The 21,605-nt window shown below is 37.7% G+C and overlaps 1 protein-coding gene across 1 annotated transcript in view; it reads right to left on the bottom strand.

Moving 5' to 3' along the window:
- Window positions 1-3,344: 3,344 nt before the first annotated feature.
- Window positions 3,345-21,605, bottom strand: part of trpa1b (transient receptor potential cation channel, subfamily A, member 1b) — a 56,486-nt gene continuing 38,225 nt past the window's right edge. Inside the window, exons 15-27 of the mRNA XM_062022046.1 lie at window positions 16,653-16,743; window positions 16,514-16,573; window positions 16,237-16,332; window positions 13,488-13,558; window positions 13,268-13,424; window positions 8,630-8,719; window positions 8,391-8,560; window positions 8,197-8,326; window positions 7,870-8,052; window positions 7,739-7,807; window positions 4,966-5,067; window positions 4,776-4,891; window positions 3,345-4,650 (exon numbers count right to left, since the gene is read on the bottom strand). Of these exons, the coding sequence (XP_061878030.1) occupies window positions 4,437-4,650; window positions 4,776-4,891; window positions 4,966-5,067; window positions 7,739-7,807; window positions 7,870-8,052; window positions 8,197-8,326; window positions 8,391-8,560; window positions 8,630-8,719; window positions 13,268-13,424; window positions 13,488-13,558; window positions 16,237-16,332; window positions 16,514-16,573; window positions 16,653-16,743 (1,549 nt within the window). The 3' untranslated portion in view covers window positions 3,345-4,436. The remainder of the gene's footprint in view (window positions 4,651-4,775; window positions 4,892-4,965; window positions 5,068-7,738; window positions 7,808-7,869; window positions 8,053-8,196; window positions 8,327-8,390; window positions 8,561-8,629; window positions 8,720-13,267; window positions 13,425-13,487; window positions 13,559-16,236; window positions 16,333-16,513; window positions 16,574-16,652; window positions 16,744-21,605) is intronic.

Below are 21,605 nucleotides of genomic sequence, written 5' to 3'. Positions count from 1 at the left end.
CCTTGACGATTCTAATCAGACTAAAACACCCACTTTTATTGTGTTTTGGAAATAGAAATGTCTTAAGGACCTCATGAAAAGTGTGTAATCCTTTGGAGGTTTTCACAGAAGGATTGAGTTTCCTCACAAGGAGCGATCGCTCACACGCTGCAGCCACAGCTGTTTACTGTTCCCATGACATCTGGCGCCTTGGCATGACCAGGGACAATAATGGCAATGTTTGCCGCTTTGCGGCGCATCCTACCTTGTTTCACCTTGGTCTCCTTTTAAGTCAACGTGTGTGTGAGGCAGGCGAGTTTTTAAAAAAAAAGAAAAGAAAAAAGAAGTGTGCTGCTGCCCGAGAAAAAAATCTTAATTTGTTGTTCCAATAGACGAGCGTGCAGGTTGTAAACATCACAAAGCCCTTTAAACCTGCAAGTCGAGCCTGAGGGGAAAGTATAGGAAGATTTAAAGTGTTGGCAGCTTTGGGCAACTCCCAGTACTTGGAAATCAACTTTTAATGTTTTCTTAACTGCTCAGTTTCAAAAAAATGTTTACATTTCACTGCACTAATGTGAATGACGCATTGCAGTCCACTTGTTATGCATATAAAAGCAGAAATATTACCCGTAACAATGCGCTAATGGATGGTTAGAGGCTTGGTGTAATACTTGCCATGGGAATAATGAAATTCCTGCAACATTTACTGCTTGATGCTTCACTTGAAGGCAGTGCAAGCCTTTGTCTGTCAGCAAAGACGTTTTATAGTTGGTGACCCCGGATGGGAAGCTGCAGAGGCTATAGTGGGGACAGGAGCCAGTTGTGATGATGTCATACTCTAAGTCTTTTTCCTTTAATTTGAGCAGGTCCTATGACCAGTGTTGGGTTAGTTACTGAAAACCAGTAACTAGTTACAGTTACTAGTTACTTTATTTCAAAAGTAACTCAGTTACTAACTCAGTTACTTACACCAAAAAGTAATGCGTTACTGTGAAAAGTAACTATTTAGTTACTTCTTTTTTTCTTCTTTTTTTTTTTAAAGCTCCCATTAATGCCCTTTTAGCCTTCATTTCAGTACTGTTTATACACTGGAGAATAATACAATGTGTTGATCAACTTGACATGCATTTGCATCGCTGAACTCTGCTAAGCAATGTGCTCTACATACAACATACAAACAATGTGGTCTACATACAACACACAAAGACAAAGATATGTTTCAAAGGGCCAATTTATTTCAGGCCAGAACAAATGGACAAAACTATTCTAAATAGCGGCAACATAACATACATAAGTAACAAACAGCATAATAACAACATACTGTAGCTGTAAACCAAATAAGTACTTTAACTTTATTTTTACATACCAAAGCCTAACCATGCGTTTTTTCTCACAAGGAATTCTGAAATAAAATCATGTCTGAAGCCCAGAACACTCTACACATTTCCCCAGTTTTAGTTTAGAGATAAGGAAATATTGGCCTGGCCCACTACGATCCCTATTTATGTTTGTGAACTTTATATTCTGTACATTTAGAGTGGTGTGATAATCAAACATCCGAGAAGTCTAGAAATAAAGAGTATATAAGAGAATTGACAGAGTGTGTGTACTATAATTCATAATAACATTGATTTTGATTCAATATTATGTTTTGAGCAATGACAGTTTGAAAGAAAAAAAAAACAGCTTTGTTTTATTAGTCAACATTGCAACTTTTTCTAAATTACATTTCACCTTTAAGCTTTTTTATTTCACTTTTGTTATGTTTTTGTTTATTTTAATAGTATTTTTAGAATGTGCTGTGGGCCTTTAAAACATTAGCTGCGGGCTGCAAATGGCCTCCGGGGCACACTTTTGACACCCCTGCTATAGATAATAAAAAATTCAATCTGATAAATCTATGGATAAAAAGCTGAGCCTGGCGACGCATGCGTGTTAACAACTCTCTCGCTCTCTCTGTCTCCGCCCCTCCCTCACGAATGCTGCTGCACGCACCCCTCCCCTCCCTCCCTCCCCACACCCAGACACACACAGCGCGCCTCCTCCGTGTGACACAAGAGATTCAGAAGAACGACACCGCAGCGCTGCAATAAATCACACTCAGATCTTCTGTTTCTAGCCGATACTACATAAAAAATAACGTAAAATAACGCAGTAACGCATCATGTAGTAACGGTAACTGAGTTACTGAATATAAAAAATAACGCGTTAGATTACTAGTTACCGCCGAAACTAACGGCGTTACAGTAACGCGTTACTTTGTAACGCGTTAGTCCCAACACTGCCTATGACTACAATGCACAACATAAAATGCTTTAACTGTTGACGGGATACAATGTGACGTTACAAATATGCAGCACGTACAGTACTGTACATTTAAATTATAACCTTTAAAAGTCATTTATTTGTATTTCTCTCAAGGCAGTACATTAATTCATAATGGTAAATAATCATCAAAAAAACATCATTACACTACTTGCTATGTTTCCTCGTTTAGTGACCAGAGGTATTTATTTACTCAACTGCAGAAAGGACCAGGCGTCTATTAAGTAAGGATTTAAAGGGGGAAAGATACAAACATTTAGATTATAAAATTACTATTAAATAACATGTTCAAATATACTGTACGTCCTGGTGTTAAAAAGGGAAAAATTGAAAAAATATAAAAATGAAGATTAGAGAAAAATAATGTGTTCAAATATACCGCATGTCAAGTTGGACTCAACTTCAGATGGGACTAGGCACGTAAGTAAGACATTAGGGAAGAAAAGAAAAATACAAAAATTAAGATTATACAATTAATATAAAAAATATTGTGTTCAAATATGCAGCATGTCAAGTTAAACTCAACTGCAGAATGGACTAGGTGTCTATTAAGTAGGGCACTCATGAGGAAAAATGCAAAACTATAGAAAATAAGATTCTAAAATTAATATTAAATAACTGTGTTCAAAGATACTGTATGTCAAGTTAAACTCAACTGCAGAGGGGACCAGGCACATATTAACATGTTAGGCTTTTTTCTTCTTTTTTTTAACTTTAACTAAAACTATCATGACATTAATGTTAAATAACAATATAAGGACTTGGGGAAAATACAAAAATACAAAAACTAAGATTATAGCTTTTAAGAAATGTAATATTAAATAATGTGTTAAAATATACTTGATGTCAAGTTAAACTCAACTGTAGAGGAGACCAGGCATTTTATTAAGGCATTCAGGAAGAAAACGCAAAAATACTGAAATTAAGTTGAGAAAATTTGTATTAGATATCTGTGTTTAAATATACTATATGTGAAATTACACTCAACTGCAGAGGGGACTAGTCGTTTTTAGAAGTAAGGCGTTTGCTAAGAAGAATACAAAAACTAATATTATAAAATTAATATTAAATAACAATATAGGGTGTTAGAGAGAAAAACTGAAAAAATCCAAAACTATAATTATAAAATGTTTATTCAATAACGTGTCGAGTTAAACTCAACTGCAGAGAGGGCTAAGTGTATATTAAGTAAGGCATTTGGAAGAGAAAATACAAAAACTAAAATTATAAAATTAAAACAACAATATAAGGCATTAGAGACGAAAAATGCGCGCACAAAAAACTAAGATTATATAAATAATATTAGATAACAATATGTAGTCAAATATGCTGTATGTGAAGTTAAACTCAACTGCAGAAAGAACCAGACATTTATTAAGGCTTAGAGAGGAAACATATTAAAACTAACTTTATACAATTTTAATAATACCTATTCTGGGTTTTATTAGGAGTAAGGTGTTTACGGGGGTTTATTCGGATATGTGGATTTATTTTTCAAAGTAATATAAAATAGTGTGAAATTGAATATTTATTTACTCGACTGCAGAGGGGACCAGGCAACTTGGTGTTTGCAAGGGGTCTGGCTTTTATTTGCACAGATGCCTTTATTAAAATAACTATTAAAACATCTCTTCCTTGAACTGTTTTTTTCATCATTGTGCACTTTTGTGACGTACATTACTTAAATAAGTTCAATAAGGTTATTTGCTCAACGGCAGAGAGGGTTAGGGGTCTATTGGGGTAAGGCATTAATGGCATCAATATAAAGCATTTATAATTTCTATCATTTTAAATATGTAAAATTATAATGTATTTCAAGGCCAAGGTAGGCCACATTACTGAAAGAAGTTTGTGATTAACAAAGAATAATGATTCATAATAATAGAACATATGCCAGATAAAAGTTTAGACCTAATTGCTCTGCTAGTGAATGAGAAAGTGTCTCCAAACTTTTGACTTTTGATACTTGAAATAAAATGAGTAGTTTGAAAAAGACACTTTGATAACTCTACTGATGGATACATTGTGGTCGTCTACAGCCACGCATCTCTGGTCTACATAAAAAGCACCCAGCATTATTCCATTTGAAGTCAAATAGGGGGATACAAGGGAGGGCGTCGTAGTGCCTGCCTTCATTTGGGCTTGGACCCGATGGCCTTCATGAGCGGAACCCAGCGAGACACGCCACTGCTGGAGCGTTTGGGCGGACACACTCTGGGCCACATGCTGCCCCGCTTGTTCACCGGGCCGTCGTACTCGTCCGCCTCGGACGTGATGTCCATCTTCTGGACGATGAGCTTCAGCAGGTCGTGCTGCTTTTCCAGGATGTTGGACATCTCCTTCATCCTGATCACACAAAATACTGCTGAGCCATCAAAAATGTCTATTTGTTTGAAGCTCACTCACTTCTTCCACTAGGGGGCACTAAGGCATCAACATATGATGCAATACAGCATGGAGTTTTGACCTACCGGCACTTCTGCTTTTTTAGCTCATTCTCAATGGTGGGGCAACTTCGTGAAGCGGCATGCGTGTGCTTCCACACTTCGTTGTCCTCGGTGCCTGATAATATTTGCCATATAGTGTACTGCAATTAAAAGAGAAACAACTACTGAGAAAGGGAAGTGACTGAATAAACTAAAAGGCAATATACTGCACTACCCTGGAGCACTTGCGGTTAGGATAGATGAGGATGAAACTTTTGTCTGCTCGTTTGACAAACCAGTAAGGCAGCTTGTCTTCCAGAGCCGTGTGGAGGTCAATCTACGGAGGGTGGGGATGGGTTTGGGGGGCAGAAATTATATATTTTCAGTCAGGCTATGGAAAGGACAGCTCTTTTACATTCAAGAGAAACATGCATGACAATGGTGGTCCCACAGCGTTTTTTTTTTTCTTCTAAGACTACCTTCAAAATTGCAAATTGAAAGAATGCTGGCAAAAAAGTGTTTATCTTCAGTCAGGCTACCGAAAGGAGAGCTTTGTTACATACTTAACATGAGGAACATGCATGGAAAAAGTTCACCCAACAGACTACTTTTAGAAATTGTAACTAGAAAGGAGGCCGGCAGAAAATGTTTATTTTCAGTCAGACTATGGAAAGGAGGGTTTTCTTGCATACAAGAGGAACATGCATGACATACACTACCGTTCAAAAGTTTGGGGTCACCCAAACAATTTTGGGGAATAGCCTTCATTTCTAAGAACAAAAATAGACTGTCGAGTTTCAGATGAAAGTTCTCTTTTTCTGGCTATTTTGAGCGTTTAATTGACCCCACAAATGTGATGCTCCAGAAACTCAATCTGCTCAAAGGAAGGTCAGTTTTGTAGCTTTTGTAACGAGCTAAACTGTTTTCAGATGTGTGAACATGATTGCACAAGGGTTTTCTAATCATCAATTAGCCTTCTGAGCCAATGAGCAAACACATTGTACCATTAGAACACTGGAGTGATAGTTTCTGGAAATGGGCCTCTATACACCTATGTAGATATTGCACCAAAAACTAGACATTTGCAGCTAGAATAGTCATCTACCACATTAGCAATGTATAGAGTGTATTTCTTTAAAGTTAAGACTAGTTTAAAGTTATCTTCATTGAAAAGTACAGTGCTTTTCCTTCAAAAATAAGGACATTTCAATGTGACCCCAAACTTTTGAACGGTAGTGTAGGTCGTCCCACAGCGTTGTGTTTTATCAAACACTACTTTCAGAAATTGCAATTAGAAAGTATCCCGGCAGACAGTGTTTATTTGCTATCAATCTATGGAAAGGACAGCTTCGTTACATACAAGAACAACGTGCATGACCAAACGTCACCCCACAGCGTTGTGTTTTTCAAAGGCTACCTTCAAAATTGCAAATGGTAAGGATGCTGGCAAAACATTTTTATTTACAGTCAGGCTTTTGAAAGGACAGCTTCGTTACATACTTTACATGAGGAACATGCATGACAAAAAGTTGTCCCGCAGCGTTGTTTATCAAAGATTACTTTTGGAAATTGTAACTAGAAAGGATGCCGGCAGAAAGTGCTGATTTTAAGTCAGGCTATGGAAAGGACAGCTTTGTTACATACAAGAGGAACATGCATGGCGAATAAGGCCCGCAAGTGTACACAATCCGGCCCGCAGGAACTCCCAAGTTAAAAAAACAAACAAAAAAAAAACATTTTTTTTATTAAATTTTTGTATTTTTAAATCTGTCCTTTTTCATCCATTTCCTACCGCTTGTTACTCTTTGTGTCTACTCCTGGCTCAGGCAAATCATATTGTCTAAAATTTAATTTTCCCATCGATAACGTGACATCATCGGCAAGTGCGCGCTCTTTTTAGTCAATTAGTGCGTGAGGAATATATATATATATATATATATATATATATATATATATATATATATATATATATATATATATATATATATATATATATATATATATATATATATATATATATATATATATATATATATACGTTAGGTCAGGAAAAAACACAGAGGCTATGTCATCCCTACAAGCCTGTTTCGCAGGTTTCCCTGCTCGTCAGGGGATTTTATATATAATCAATTGTTTCCCTGAAACAAACCTTGACTAATATATATATATATATATATATATATATATATATATATATATATATATATATATATATATATATATATATATATATATATACACACACACACACAACCCGGCCTCTGCCAAAATGTTTTAACCCAATGCGGCCCCCCGAGTCAAAAGTTTGGGGACCCCTGCCCTAAAGTGTTGTTTATCAAAGACTACCTTCATAAATTGCAAATAGAAAGGACTCGGGACGAAAAAAAGGGTTGATTTTTAGTTAGGCTATGGTAAGAACAACTTCATTACATGCAAGAGAAAAGGTCGCCTCACAGCGTTGTGTTTATCGAAGACTACCATCAGAAATTGCAAATAGAAAGAATCTCTGTCAAAACTGTTTTTCAGTCAGGCTATGAAAAGGACAGCTTTATTACATACAAGAGGAACATGCATGACATCGGTCGCCCCGCAACATTGTGTTTATCAAAGACTACCTTAAAAAATTGCAAATAGAAAGGACTTCGGCAGAAAGTGTTAATTTTTAAGCAGGTTATTGAAAGCACAGCTGCGTTACAAGCATGACAAAAAAAAATGCCCCACAGTGTTGTGTTTATTCAAGACTACCTTCAGATATTGAAAATGGAAAGGATGCCGGCAGAACGTGTTTATTTTCAGTCAGACTATGGAAAGGAGAGCTTTGTTACAGAGAAGAGGAACATGAATGACATCGGTCGTCCCACAGCGTTGTGTTAATCATACACTACATTCAAAAATTGCAAATAGAAAGTATCCCGGCATGAAAATCAGTGTTGCTGCAGATCAGTAACCCATTTCAGGGCCCAAAACTACTACTACTGATAATAATAGGCAACTACTAGAACACATACCTGCATGGCTATTCTTTTCATGGCTGCATTTTTCTGCACTTCGGCAATGTCTCCAACTGCTAAACCAATCTGGAAGACAACGCCATGAAAATAAAATGGAAGGACAAGGAGCTCGTTTTTGTATTGCTTACCATCAGATTGACAAGCAAGATGGGCATGAGCATAACAAAGGAGGTGAACATGACCGAAGTCAACATCTCAAAGGGAAGTTCATTCTTCAGGTAAGCATCCAGGAAGTTGTTCTGGTAGTTGATCTCTCCCACCATCATCACAAACGATTGCATCATCGCCAGCGGCAGGGTGTCAAACTCCCTCTGAGGATCAATTCATCAATAAATCCTTGCAGTGCAAATATTAACTTGGGGAAATGGTTACATGAACACAGGAGGTGAATTGACAATCAAATTGCTGAGACATAAAGAAGGGAAGGTTACAACTGGATTGCATAGTTTCCCCACCTGGTTGAGCATGAGAGCATAGAAGGCCAAAGCAAACGCCAACAAGAGGTAAAAGAAGATAAGCACGACACGATTGAGCGTCTTCATGATCTCACCGAACATCACGACATAGATTCCAACGCCCTCAAATCTGCAGTGACAGCAGACACAGTCAAGGGGTAGATTGGTGCAATCGGAGAAAAGCTCAAAATTACCTCTGGAGATACAACAGAAATCCAACCCAGGATTGAAAAATCGCCATGGCTCCTGCCTGCCACTGCAAAGAACTTTGTATGTTGAACATGAGAGGGATGATGAACAGCAGTGAAAAGATGGCGCTTGACCAGTCCAACGGGTTGTTGGTGTCCTTGAAATAGTTCCATCGCTTCCACATGACAGGAAAAACATGTCAGAAGAATCGAGATCATAGCTGGTGAAACAATGTTTGTTTTACCTGCTGTATTATCTGCAAAACTTCCTTCACAATGGCGTAGATGTTCATGACTAAGACCATCACCATACAGACGGACAGGAATATATTCTGCTGTTGGGCGAAAAACTCTGATTCATAACCATATTACTGTGCAGTATACTGAATAGTATTATGCTTCAAGCACTGGTGGCATGCGTTATAAAATAATACATGTCTTGAAACACACCTGAATCAATACATTCATCTATCAAGTGGTTACATCCAGAGCCGTGTATAGAAGAGAGTAAGGACAACTCGCTTTCAGAGTTGGTCCCAAACATGGCGCCATGTAGGGGGCTTTTGACCAATCAGAGGGAGTATGGCCAGACCAACTCTGAATCCGAGTTGTCTATACTCTCTCTATACACAGCCCTGGTATAGATGAGGGTAAGAGGACTTATTAGGAGGGATTGGTGTTGTGAACTTAGCAAGTGATCAGACTCCTTTAGATACTCCTTAAAAAAAGAAATTTTCAAGTTTAAAAAGACGTTTTTTAGGCTATCTCCATGCTTACAAGTTACACATCAGCAGCCAAGAGGAGCTTTTGTAACTTGTAACATTTTTTGGAGAAGGCTTTATCATATTTTTTTATACTGAGCGGGAATGTGTTTTAATTGATAATCAATTCTGAATCGAATCGCCACCCCAAAAATCTCAATCGAATTTGAATCATGAGTTGGTGTCGCTCCAGAGTATAAATCGCACCGGCCGAAAATGCATAATAAAGAAGGAAAAAAACATAGACTGTATAAGTCGCACTGGAGTATAAGTCGCATTTTTGGGGGACATTTCTTTGATAAAACCCAACACCAAGAATAGACATTTGAAAGGCAATTTAAAATAAATAAAGAATAGTGAACAACAGGCTGAATAAGTGTACGTTATATGATGCATAAATAACCAACTGAGAACGTGCCTGGTATGTTAACGTAACATATTATGGTAAGAGTCATTCAAATAACTATAACATATAGAACATGCTATACGTTTACCAAACAATCTGTCACTCCTAATCACTAAATCCCATGAAATCTTATACGTCTAGTCTCTTACGTGAATGAGCTAAATAATATTATTTGATATTTTATGGTAATGTGTTAATAATTTCACACATAAGTCGCTCCTGATTATAAGTCGCACCCCTGGCCAAACAATGAAAAAAACTGCGACTTATAGTCCGAAAAATACGGTATATATATATATATATATATATATATATATATATATATATATATATATATATATATATATATATATATATATATATATATATATATATATATATATATATGTATATATATATATATATATATATATATACATATATATATATATATATATATACATATATATATGTATATATACATATATGTAAATATCTATATATATATATATATATATATATATATATATAATTTGTTTACTAAATATATCTATACATCTATATATATAATGTAGGTTATATTTAGTAAACTAATTATAAAGAAATAAGCATATTTATATTTACTACCGTTCAAAAGTTTGGGGTCACATTGAAATGTCCTTATTTTTGAAGGAAAAGCACTGTACTTTTCAATGAAGATAACTTTAAACTAGTCTTAACTTTAAAGAAATACACTCTATACATTGCTAATGTGGTAAATTACTATTCTAGCTGCAAATGTCTGGTTTTTGGTGCAATATCTACATAGGTGTATAGAGGCCCATTTCCAGCAACTATCACTCCAGTGTTCTAATGGTACAATGTGTTTGCTCATTGGCTCAAAAGGCTAATTGATGATTAGAAAACTCTTGTGCAATCATGTTCACACATCTGAAAACAGTTTAGCTCGTTACAGAAGCTACAAAACTGACCTTCCTTTGAGCAGATTGAGTTTCTGGAGCATCACATTTGTGGGGTCAATTAAACGCTCAAAATGGCCAGAAAAAGAGAACTTTCATCTGAAACTCGACAGTCTATTCTTGTTCTTAGAAATGAAGGCTATTCCACAAAATTGTTTGGGTGACCCCAAACTTTTGAACGGTAGTGTGTGTATATATATATATATATATATATGTATGTGTGGGAAAAAAATCACAAGACTATTTCATCTCTACAGGCCTGTTTCATGAGGGGTTACCTCAATCCTCAGGAGACTCCTGAGGATTGAGGTAACCCCTCATGAAACAGGCCTGTAGAGATGAAATAGTCTTGTGATTTTTTTCCCACACATACATATTACGCTCTACCACGGTATCGAGCACTATTTTTTTTGGATAATCTAATTAAGACATATATATATATATATATATATATATATATATATATATATATATATATATATATATATATATATATATATATATATATATATATATATATATATATATATACAAAACTCAAAACCAGTGAAGCTGGCACCTTGTGTAAAACGTAAATAAAAACAGAATACAATGTTTTTTAAATCCTTTTCAACTTAAATTCAATTGAATAAACTGCAAAGACAAGATATTTAATGTTTGAACTGAGAGACGTAATTTTTTTTTGCAAATAATCATTAACTTAGAATTTAATGGCAGCTACACATTGCAAAAAAGTTGGCACAGGGGCATTTTTGCCACTGTGTTACATGGCCTTTCCTTTTAACAACACTCAGTAAACGTTTGGGAATTGAGGAGACCAATTTTTGAAGCTTTTCGGGTGGAATTCTTTCCCATTCTTGCTTGATGTACAGCTTAAGTTGTTCAGCAGTCCGGGGTCTACATGAAAAAGATGGTTGCTTGGATAGCAACATATGTTGCTCCAAAACCTGTATGTACCTTTCAGCATTTAGGGACGGCGTGGCGAAGTTGGTAGAGTGGCTGTGCCAGCAATCGGGAGTGTTGCTGGTTACTGGGGTTCAATTCCCACCTTCTACCTTCCTAGTCACGTCCGTTGTGTCCTTGGGCAAGACACTTCACCCTTGCTCCTGATGGCTGCTGGTTAGCGCCTTGCATAGCAGCTCCCGCCATCAGTGTGTGAATGTGTGTGTGAATGGGTAAATGTGGAAATACTGTCAAAGCGCTTTGAGTACCTTGAAGGTAGAAAAGCGCTATACAAGTATAACCCATTTATCATTTATTTATCATTAATGGTGCCTTCACAGATGTGTAAGTTACCCATGCCTTGGGCACTAATACACCCCAATACCATCACAGATGCTGGCTTTTGAATTTTGCACCTATAAGAGTCCGTATGGTTCTTTTCCTCTTTGTTCCGGAGGACACGACGCCCACAGTTTCCAAAAACAATTTGAAATGTGGACTTGGCAGACCATAGAACACTTTTCCACTTTGCATCAGTCCATCTTAGATGAGCTCGGGCCCAGTGAAGCCGGCGGCGTTTCTGGGTGTTGTTGATAAATGGCTTTCGCTTTGCATAGTAGAGTTTTAACTTGCACTTACAGATGTAACAACGAACTGTAGTTACTGACAGTGGTTTTCTGAACTGTTCCTGAGCACATGTGGTGATATCCTTTACGCACCGATGTCGGTTTTTGATGCAGTACCGCCTGAGGTCACGGGCATTGTCTTATGGCTTATGTGCAGTGATTTCTCCAGATTTTCTGAACCTTTTGATGATATTACAGACCATAGATGGTGAAATCCTTAAATACCTTGCAATAGCTTGTTGAGAAATGTTGTTTTTAAACTGTTTGACAATTTGTCATTACGTCAACAAAACACCACCACAGATAGATTGCAGTCCTATGGAAGACACAGAACACGACCCGATCTTGGTCCGCTTGTTTGGTGCACACCAGGGTTGTGTTATATTAAGGTCAGTATAGTAGTTAAAATCTACTACAGTGTATTTGTGCGTGCTTTGAGTGTCTAGTGCAGTGGTTCTTAACCTGGGTTCGATCGAACCCTAGGGGTTCGGTGAGTCGGGCTCAGGGGTTTGGCGGAGGTCAAGACACATCCGACTCATCGTGTAAATAAAAACTTCTCCCTATCGGCGTATTACGGATAGGGAAACAGCTGACTGATTTGCAGGTGTGCAATTTGTTGTGAGTTTATGCACTGTGTTGGTTTTGTTGTTTGAACAAGGTGATGTTCATGCACGGTTCATTTTATGCACCAGTAAAAAAAAAACATGGTAACACTTTAGTATGGGGAACATATTCACCATTAATTAGTTGCTTATTAACATGCTAATTAGTAACATATTGGCTCTTAACTAGTCATTATTAAGTACTTATTAATGCCTTAATCGGCATGGCCTTAGTATAACCCTAACCCTCTAACCCTGACCCTAACCCTAACCAAATAACTCTAAATTAAGTCTTTATTACTTAGAATATGTTCCCCTAGTGTCCAAATAACTCTAAATTAAGTCTTTGTTACTTAGAATATGTTCCCCATACTAAAGTGTTACCAAAAACATATAACTTTGTCTTGAATTTGAAAAAAATAAACATTTTATTTTTCACTAAAATAGGGTTCGGTGAATGCGCATATGAAACTGGTGGGGTTCAGTACCTCCAACAAGGTTAAGAACCACTGGTCTAGTGTATAGAAAAGCGCTGTATAAATCTAATCCAGTTTTATTATTATTATTATTGGAAAAATGAGGTATCGGTGTAATTTCAATACATTTACCTGCTTTAGGTTTACCGGCACCATGATGAGTCCATGCTCGCCCGTTTCAGTAGCGTTGACGGATGGCCTCAGAGTCACGATGAGGTGAGTCAGCGGCAGCAAGCCAAGAAGGTACAAGAACATGTTGAGCAGATGGGCCGTGCTCCCGTACGCAACCCTGCGACACGACACAAAGATCGGATGCGCTCGTGGAAACACTTGGTGAAAGTAGGTCACTCACCACTTCATGGAGAGGTACCTCTTGCAGACGGGGTGATTGAGGAGCTCAAGGCGGTTGTATTTCACCATGGTCTGCAAGAAAGTGCATTCTGAGATCTTTCAAAAAGGTGCTTTCATGCTTGTCATGGTTGGTTCGGATAAAAATAATTTGCGCTCAAATATGAACGTGTCACGGACAAATGGCACAAAGCAGTATTCAAATACCAGTAAATGTAGGAGAAAATTAAGCTTTTCATGAAATCTAAGCTGGTATTTAGAGTGCTACTTTGTGTTTCTGTATGCCTACTTTCTGTATGATTCTTTGTGTATGAAACATTTCCCACTGAAACTGATGGAAATCAATTTAATCGGCCCTCAAAACAGCAGAATTTTAAGCTGTAAAATGCCTTTTAAAAAGAAAACTAACTTTTAGATAAGAAATATTGTATGCAAAACAATACAACAGAACGTACTACTAACAACTGTAGTAATGTAAAAATAATGTACAATTGGTGAATGGAGTTCTACTATACCTCCTTCCAGCTGCTTCTCCATCAAATACACAATCAGCAGCTTCTCCATATTTTATTGGACAAATGTCCTCCGTTTACAAATTATTATAACATCATTGGCTAGTGTAAGACTCATTCTGCTTCAGTACGGTGCAGACCAGCAGTGCTACGCTCAAATAATTCCACCACTCTTTAACACGCTTGGCAATGTTTTTGATGTTTTTTTTCTTTAATTGAATGAACATTATCCACTTCTGTCTTTCCCACTCACTTTCTTCCTACCCATGGTTAGAAAACAAAGATCTCTAACTATGAGTTAATGCTAGCTAGTAAGACCAGATGTTTTCGGCAGATCTTACAGGGTGATATTTGCTATTCCAACTAATGGATGCTTATCACTCAAATGTGTGCTTGCAATTAGACGAGAGACAGCTATTATTTCAAAACACTCTGTTTTTCTGTATATCATCTGCGGAATCAAGTCCCCAAACAAATACTCCCATCTGTTGGTTTTGTTTCTGACTATGGCTACAAAATAAACCACAATGGGGCCAACCAAAGTTGTGATTGCCAGTACTTTGTTAAAGGCCTACTGAAATCCACTACTACCGACCACGCAGTCTGATAGTTTATATATCAATGATGAAATCTTAACATTGCAACACATGCCAATACGGCCGGGTTAACTTATGAAGTGCAATTTTAAATTTCCCGGGAAATATCCGGCTGGAAACGTCTCGGTATGATGACGTTTGCGCGTGACGTCACGGATTGAACAGAAGTAGTGGGACACCATTGTGTCCCAATACAAACAGCGTCTGTTTTCATCGAAAAATTCCACAGTATTCTGGACATCTGTGTTGGTGAATCTTTTGCTATTTGTTTAATGAACAATGAAGACAGCAAAGAAGAAAGCTGTAGGTGGGATCGGTGTATTAGCGGCTGGCTACAGCAACCCAACCAGGAGGACTTTGAGTTGGATAGCAGACGCGCTATCCGACGGGAGCCGCTGACAGCACCGATGATCGGGTGAAGTCCTTCGTCGCGCCGTCGATCGCTGGAACGCAGGTGAGCACGGGTGGTGATGAGCAGATAAGGGCTGGCGTAGGTGGAGAGCTAATGTTTTTAGCATAGCCCTGTCGAGGTCCCGTAGCTAAGTTAGCTTCAATGGCGTCGTTAGCAACAGCATTGCTAGGCTTCGCCAGGCTGGACAGCATTAACCGTGTGGTTACAGGTCCAGGGTTTGGTTCGGTGTCTCCTGATAGTAGAAGTAATAGTAGTATTGTTGATCTTCTGTCTATCCTTCCAGTCAAGGGCATGTTTCTTCTGTTTCTATCCGCAGTTAAGCACGATGCTATCACGTTAGCTCCGAAGCTAAAGTGCTTCACCGATGTATTGTCGTGGAGATAAAAGTCATTGTGAATGTCCATTTCGCGTTCTCGACTCTCATTTTCAAGAGGATATAGTATCCGAGGTGGTTTAAAATACAAATCCGTGATCCACAATAGAAAAAGGAGAAAGTGTGGAATGAGCCCTTGTACCTAAGTTACGGTCAGAGCGAAAAAAGATACACCCTGGCGTCCTGCACTGCACTCTAATCCTTCACTCTCACTTTCCTCATCCACAAATCTTTCATCCTGGCTAAAATTAATGGGGTAATCGTCGCTTTCTCGGTCCGAATCGCTCTCGCTGCTGTTGTAAACAATGTGCAGATGTGAGGAGCTCTTCAACCTGTGACGTCACGCTACTTCCAGTACAGGCAAGGCTTTTTTATCAGCGACCAAAAGTTGCGAACTTTATCGTCGATGTTCTCTACTAAATCCTTTCAGCAATAATATGGCAATAGCGCGAATTGATCAAGTATGACACATAGAATGGAGCTGCTATCCCCGTTTAAATAAGAAAATTTCATTTCAGTAGGCCTTTAAAGAAGGTGACAAACTCTATTATGTTAAAAAAAAAGAACTCATTATCTCAACTAGAGTCATGTTGACTTATCTATTCAATTCATATGTATTTCAAATCGTTTGATGCATGTAAAACCATAATTTGTCTATAAAATGTGTTTTGTAGTAATATTTGTGGGTGTCTGGAACAAAACATTTGGATTGACAATTTTTCTTATGAGGAAAATTGTTTCGCTTTTTGGCCGACCTTTCAACTAAAACAGTGAACCGCACGAAAGTAAACCTCACCTTTTTGTTTTTTTAAAAGCAGACTAACAAAGCTTACATTGGGGGAAAAAATAAGGAAGCTTACATTGAGTGCAGCGAGGGGTTGAATTCTGTTGGACTTGTCCACTGGTTTCTTCTGCACTTCAACAGGAGCTTGGAGCCATTTGAAGTCATATTTCACCTATTGATAATAGAAGTCGCTTTAATGGTAAAAAAAACCAACTGTCAACTGTCCACTTTATTGTCGATTCTTCACATGTACAAGACGCACAAGGAATCTAAATTTCATTTTCAGCACAGTCCCGCTCAAGAGCTGACATTTTAACTTCCCTACTGGACCCGATCATGTGTGGCCATCTTACATGATAGTCAGGGCTGGTATGATCTTCCCCAGACTCTCTCACACAGGAGTCCAACAGGTACTGAAAATCAAAGAAGGACTTCATAATGTGCTTACAATAAGACCCTTGAATAGATTTGTGATACGCTCGATAAGCAAACCTTGCAGGTCTCTGGCAGATATTCGATCATGTCGATAGTGGGACATCGCTGAGATGAACCTGGTATAAATGCGATAAGAGCCTCCGCACACCTGCCAGGACACATGAATGATGGTGCTGCTAAAACATAGTCTAGACAAATCGAAACGCTATGGAATAGTAGCCCAAAAATTGTTTTTGAATTGCATCATCAAAGATCAAATCAGTTTCTTTTCGGCAATCTAGCAGCTTTTTTGGGGGGGATGTGTTAGAGCAAAAACCCTAATGATTTCAAAAGACGATCCTGATATGCATTAGGTCGCTATAGCCGCACTTTCGTTTTTCAAACCTAGTCCTGACTGTTTTGTGTCAAAGCAAGGTCCCTATTGATTCTGATTTTAATTAAAAGCCAACCAGAAATGAAAAACGTTGCTGAGGTCAAAAAGCCCAGGTTTCTCTTCGGGACAAATCAGTTTCTTTTCGGATTTTGAGCAGCACTTTAGTTTTTTTAAACATAGGCCTGACTGTTTTGTGTCGAAGCAAAGAGCCAACTGATTTTAAAGAAGATTCAACCTCAAATAAAAAAGGTTCCTAAGGTCAAAAGTGTAGGTTTCACTTCAACTTAAATCTGGTTTTTTTCGGCACTCTAGCAGCACTCTAGTAGTCTTTTTTTGCAAACAATAAGGGATGGCTGTTCTGTGTTAAGGCAAGAACCGTTTTGATTTCAATAAAAAAAAACTGAAATGTAAAAGGGGACTGAGGTCAAAAAGTGCAAGTTTTCACTTCAGCACAAATAAGGTTATTTTCGTTACTTTAGCAACCCTTTAGTTTTTCCAAGCGTAGGCTTGACTTTTTTTGTGTCAAAGCAAGAATTCCCGTTTCTAAGGGAGGACATATTCGACTTCAACTCTGCCCAGCGGGAGGCACATATTTGCTAAAATAAGCAAACTGAAAGTGCAGAAAAGCCGGGGGCTCACTAGCTAAATGCTAGCTCAAAGCCGTTGCATAGTGACCCAAAGCTAAACAACAAAACCGAATGAGTTGGACATATTTTAAATGCTTCTGACCACACAAGTGATCTACAGGAAAGGCTGACACATCTCTGGCTTGTGCAAAATACGTGAAAGAATAAAAAAACTCTTGCCGCAGAAGCTAACAACACCAACAGCTTCACTTCGCTGCAGAGCAACCACAAGCACGACAAGAAGCCGTCAACGGAGCAATACACCGTTACCAAAGGTGGAACCAGACTTAAAAGAGTTAGTAGGAACTCTACAAAACAATATAAATAAGACACAAAGCAATGTCGACAATCCCCAGGAACAGATGATCAACGGTGTACAAAAAGATGCTGCAGATATCCAACAGATTATCAAAGACAGAAAAGAATATCGTAATCATATGATGGAATTTAAAAAGTTCAGAGAAGATATGAAGATTCTCTGTGAAGACATCAAAGCATTAAAACAGGAGGTGGAGAAGCTGAAAGAGGAGAATGCAACATTGCGCCAGCACGCGACTTGAGGAAACAAGGGAAAATTCAGGGAATTTGGAACGGCAACTGCAAAATCTACATAAAGCTGAATGGAGGTCCACAAGCAAGAGTCCTAGTTGTCAAAGACATCAAGGATCTGGACAAATATCAGAACTTCCAGCAACTACAACAACGAAAATGGAGTCTGATGGAAAACAAACATCGATATTCAACTACAAAATTACAACGCTCCAAGGGATTACCAAACAAGAAGATCTTTACTCAGGTGCACATTCATCTAAAATTATAGACATTCATAGAGCAACACAAATGATTGGTGAACAGGAAAGTATGGAACTGAAAACCTTCAGCAGCATAGATCACAATAGTCCGGAATTAGATAAGGATATAATCCAGATAAATTGTTTTTCTTTCACACCAGGAATAATTGTTTTTATTATACAGACGATCAATATACTGGAAACATTAAAATTGACAACAAACTGTCAATTTATTCATTTAAACAGCAGAAGTTTGTATGCAAACTACAGTAACGTGAAGCATTTTTTGGACTAATTCAACAAACTCTTCAAAGTTATCGCTATCTCAGAAACATGGATGGATGCTAAAGGAATGGAATTTGACCAGGAAGGATATGAACTAAATTATATCAACAGAACCAACAAGAATGGAGGGGGAGTAGCTGTGTACGTGATGAAGAACCTGAACTACAATGTGGTAAAATATGTCATTAGCTATTGATAATATCCTAGAGGGCAGCACGGTGGCAGAGGGGTTAGTGCGTCTGCCTCACAATACGAAGGTCCTGAGTAGTCTTGGGTTCAATCCCGGGCTCGGGATCTTTCTGTGTGGAGTTTGCATGTTCTCCCCGTGACTGCGTGGGTTCCCTCCGGGTATTCCGGCTCCCTCCCACCTCCAAAGACATGCACCTGGGGATAGGTTGATTGGCAACACTAAATTGGCCCTCGTGTGTGAATGTGAGTGTGAATTTTGTCTGTCTATCTGTGTTGGCCCTGCGATGAGGTGGCGACTTGTCCAGGGTGTACCCCGCCTTCCGCCCGATTGTAGCTGAAATAGGCTCCAGCGCCCCCCCCGCGACCCCAAAGGGAATAAGCGGTAGAAAATGGATGGATGGATGGATGGTATAACCATTGAAATATGTAATGTAAGAAGCAAAAACGTACTGAGCAGTTGTATATATAGATCAACTAAGTCAAACATTGATACGTTTGAAAAACTGGATTAAGGCAACTTTTACTGAAATCAGTCAAAAAATAACTTTCTTATGCGGAGACTTCAACATTTACCTCTTGAACCCTAACAAACAAAAGCCCATAGATGACTTTATTGACACAATGTATAGCCTGAGTTTATATCCTAAAATCACAAGGCCAAGCAGAATCTCAAGACACAGCGCCACACTTATTGGTAATATCTTTACTAATGATTTTGATGATAATATCACAAGTGGCCTGCTAATATCCGACATCAGTGAACATTTGACAGTTTTCATAATCTATGACGGAAACTAGAAGAAAATAAACAATAATGACAAAAAGACATTTTGAAGAATATGTACAGAACAAAGTATGACAGCTTTCAAAAATCCATCCATCCATTTTCTACCGCTTGTCCCTTTTTGGGTTTGCTGGAGCCTATCTCAGCTGCATTCGGGCGGTAGGCGGGGTACACCCTGGACAAGTCGCCACCTCATCGCGGGGCCAACACAGATAGACAGACAACATTCTTTCAAAAATGATCTGAGAAATCAAAGTTGGGCCAATGTATACAGTGACTATGATGTAGATGATGCATATGGTATTCTTTTAATACCTTCGAGTGCTTTATGACAAACACTGTCCATTTAAACAACTTAGTAAGAAGCAAAAGAAGAATAATTAAGCATGGATGACAAAAGGACTGAAAAATGCTTGCAATAAGAAAAATACATTATATAGAACATTTATAACACAAAGATCTACAGAGGCAGAAAACAAGTACAAAACGTATAAGAACAAGCTAACTGACCTACTACGAACACGGAGGAAAGAATATTACAGTCAATTATTGGACCGGAACAAAAAACAATATGAGAGCAACATGGGGCATCCTAAATAGCATTATTAAAAATGGTGCAAAGAAGGATTATCCTAAATACTTATCAGATGGAAATGTAAAAAATTACAATATGAACAAAGTAGTTGAAAGCTGCAATAAGTACTTTGTGAACATTGGACCAAATCTGGAGGAAAAGATTCCAGATCCCTAGTCAATTGAGGACTTGAATGACACCATAGATAGAAATCCAAACTCTATGTTCCTCGAAGGAGTGACAAAAGAGGAGATAATCAATATTGTGAAAAAAAAAGTAAATCCAAGACCTCAACTTATTGTAAAGGAATTGATATTGAAACGATAGAAAATGTTATTTAAGAAAATTCAGAACCTTCAACATATATCAGCAACCGATCATTTTAAACAGGCAAATTCCCAGATAAAATTAAAATAGCAAAAGTCGTACTGATTTATAAAACTGGTGACAAACACCAGTTTACAAACTACATACCTGTTTCTCTACTTCCACAATTTTCTAAAATTATTGAAAAATAAAAATGACACTCACACCTACCAATACGGTACAGAACCAACATCAGTGGCATTAATCGAAATAACAGAAGGGATTACCAATGCAATAGATAGAATTTTTTTTTTGCTGCTACAGTGTTTATGGATTTAACAAAGGCATTTGACACAATAAATCATAGCATCTTAATAAACCAATTAGAACGGTATGGAATCAGAGGGTTGGCCGTAAACTGGGTAAGAAGCTACTTAACCAACAGGAAGCAATACGTGAAGATAGGTGAACACACTTCTACAGAGCTGATATCTTGTGGTGTACCTCAAGGATCAATACTAGGACCAAAATTGTTCAATCTCTATATAAACGGCATTTGTAAAGTTACAAAGGACTTGAAGTTAGTATTATTTGCAGATGATACGACTGTGTTTTGTTCAGGAGAGAACACACAAAAGCTAATACAAAAAATAACAGAAGAAATTAACAATTTAAGAAGATGGTTTGACAAAAACAGACTATCTTTGAATCTCAGTAAAATTAAAATAATGCTATTCGGTAACCGTAAAAGCAAAAGTCAAACACAAATACAAATAGACGGAGTAGACATTGAAAGGGTAAAAGAAAACACATTTCTGGGTGTTATAATGGATGATAAAATGAACTGGAAACCAACAAAGTAGCAAGAATCACGTCAATAATGAATGAAGCAAAATATGTTCTGGACCAAAAATCTCTTCATATTCTCTACTGCTCGTTAGTGTTACCATATCTGAGTTATTGTGTAGAAATATGGGGAAACAACTACAAATGTGCGCTTTATTCTCTAACGGTGTTACAAATAAGATCAATTAGAATAATACATAATGTTGGATATAGAGAACATACAAACCCTTTATTTA

This window comes from Entelurus aequoreus, linkage group LG15 (genome assembly GCF_033978785.1).
Source record: "Entelurus aequoreus isolate RoL-2023_Sb linkage group LG15, RoL_Eaeq_v1.1, whole genome shotgun sequence".
NCBI lineage: Eukaryota > Metazoa > Chordata > Actinopteri > Syngnathiformes > Syngnathidae > Entelurus > Entelurus aequoreus.
The sequence above is the reverse complement of the archived record's forward strand: the minus strand, read 5'-3'. Positions and strand labels throughout refer to the sequence as shown.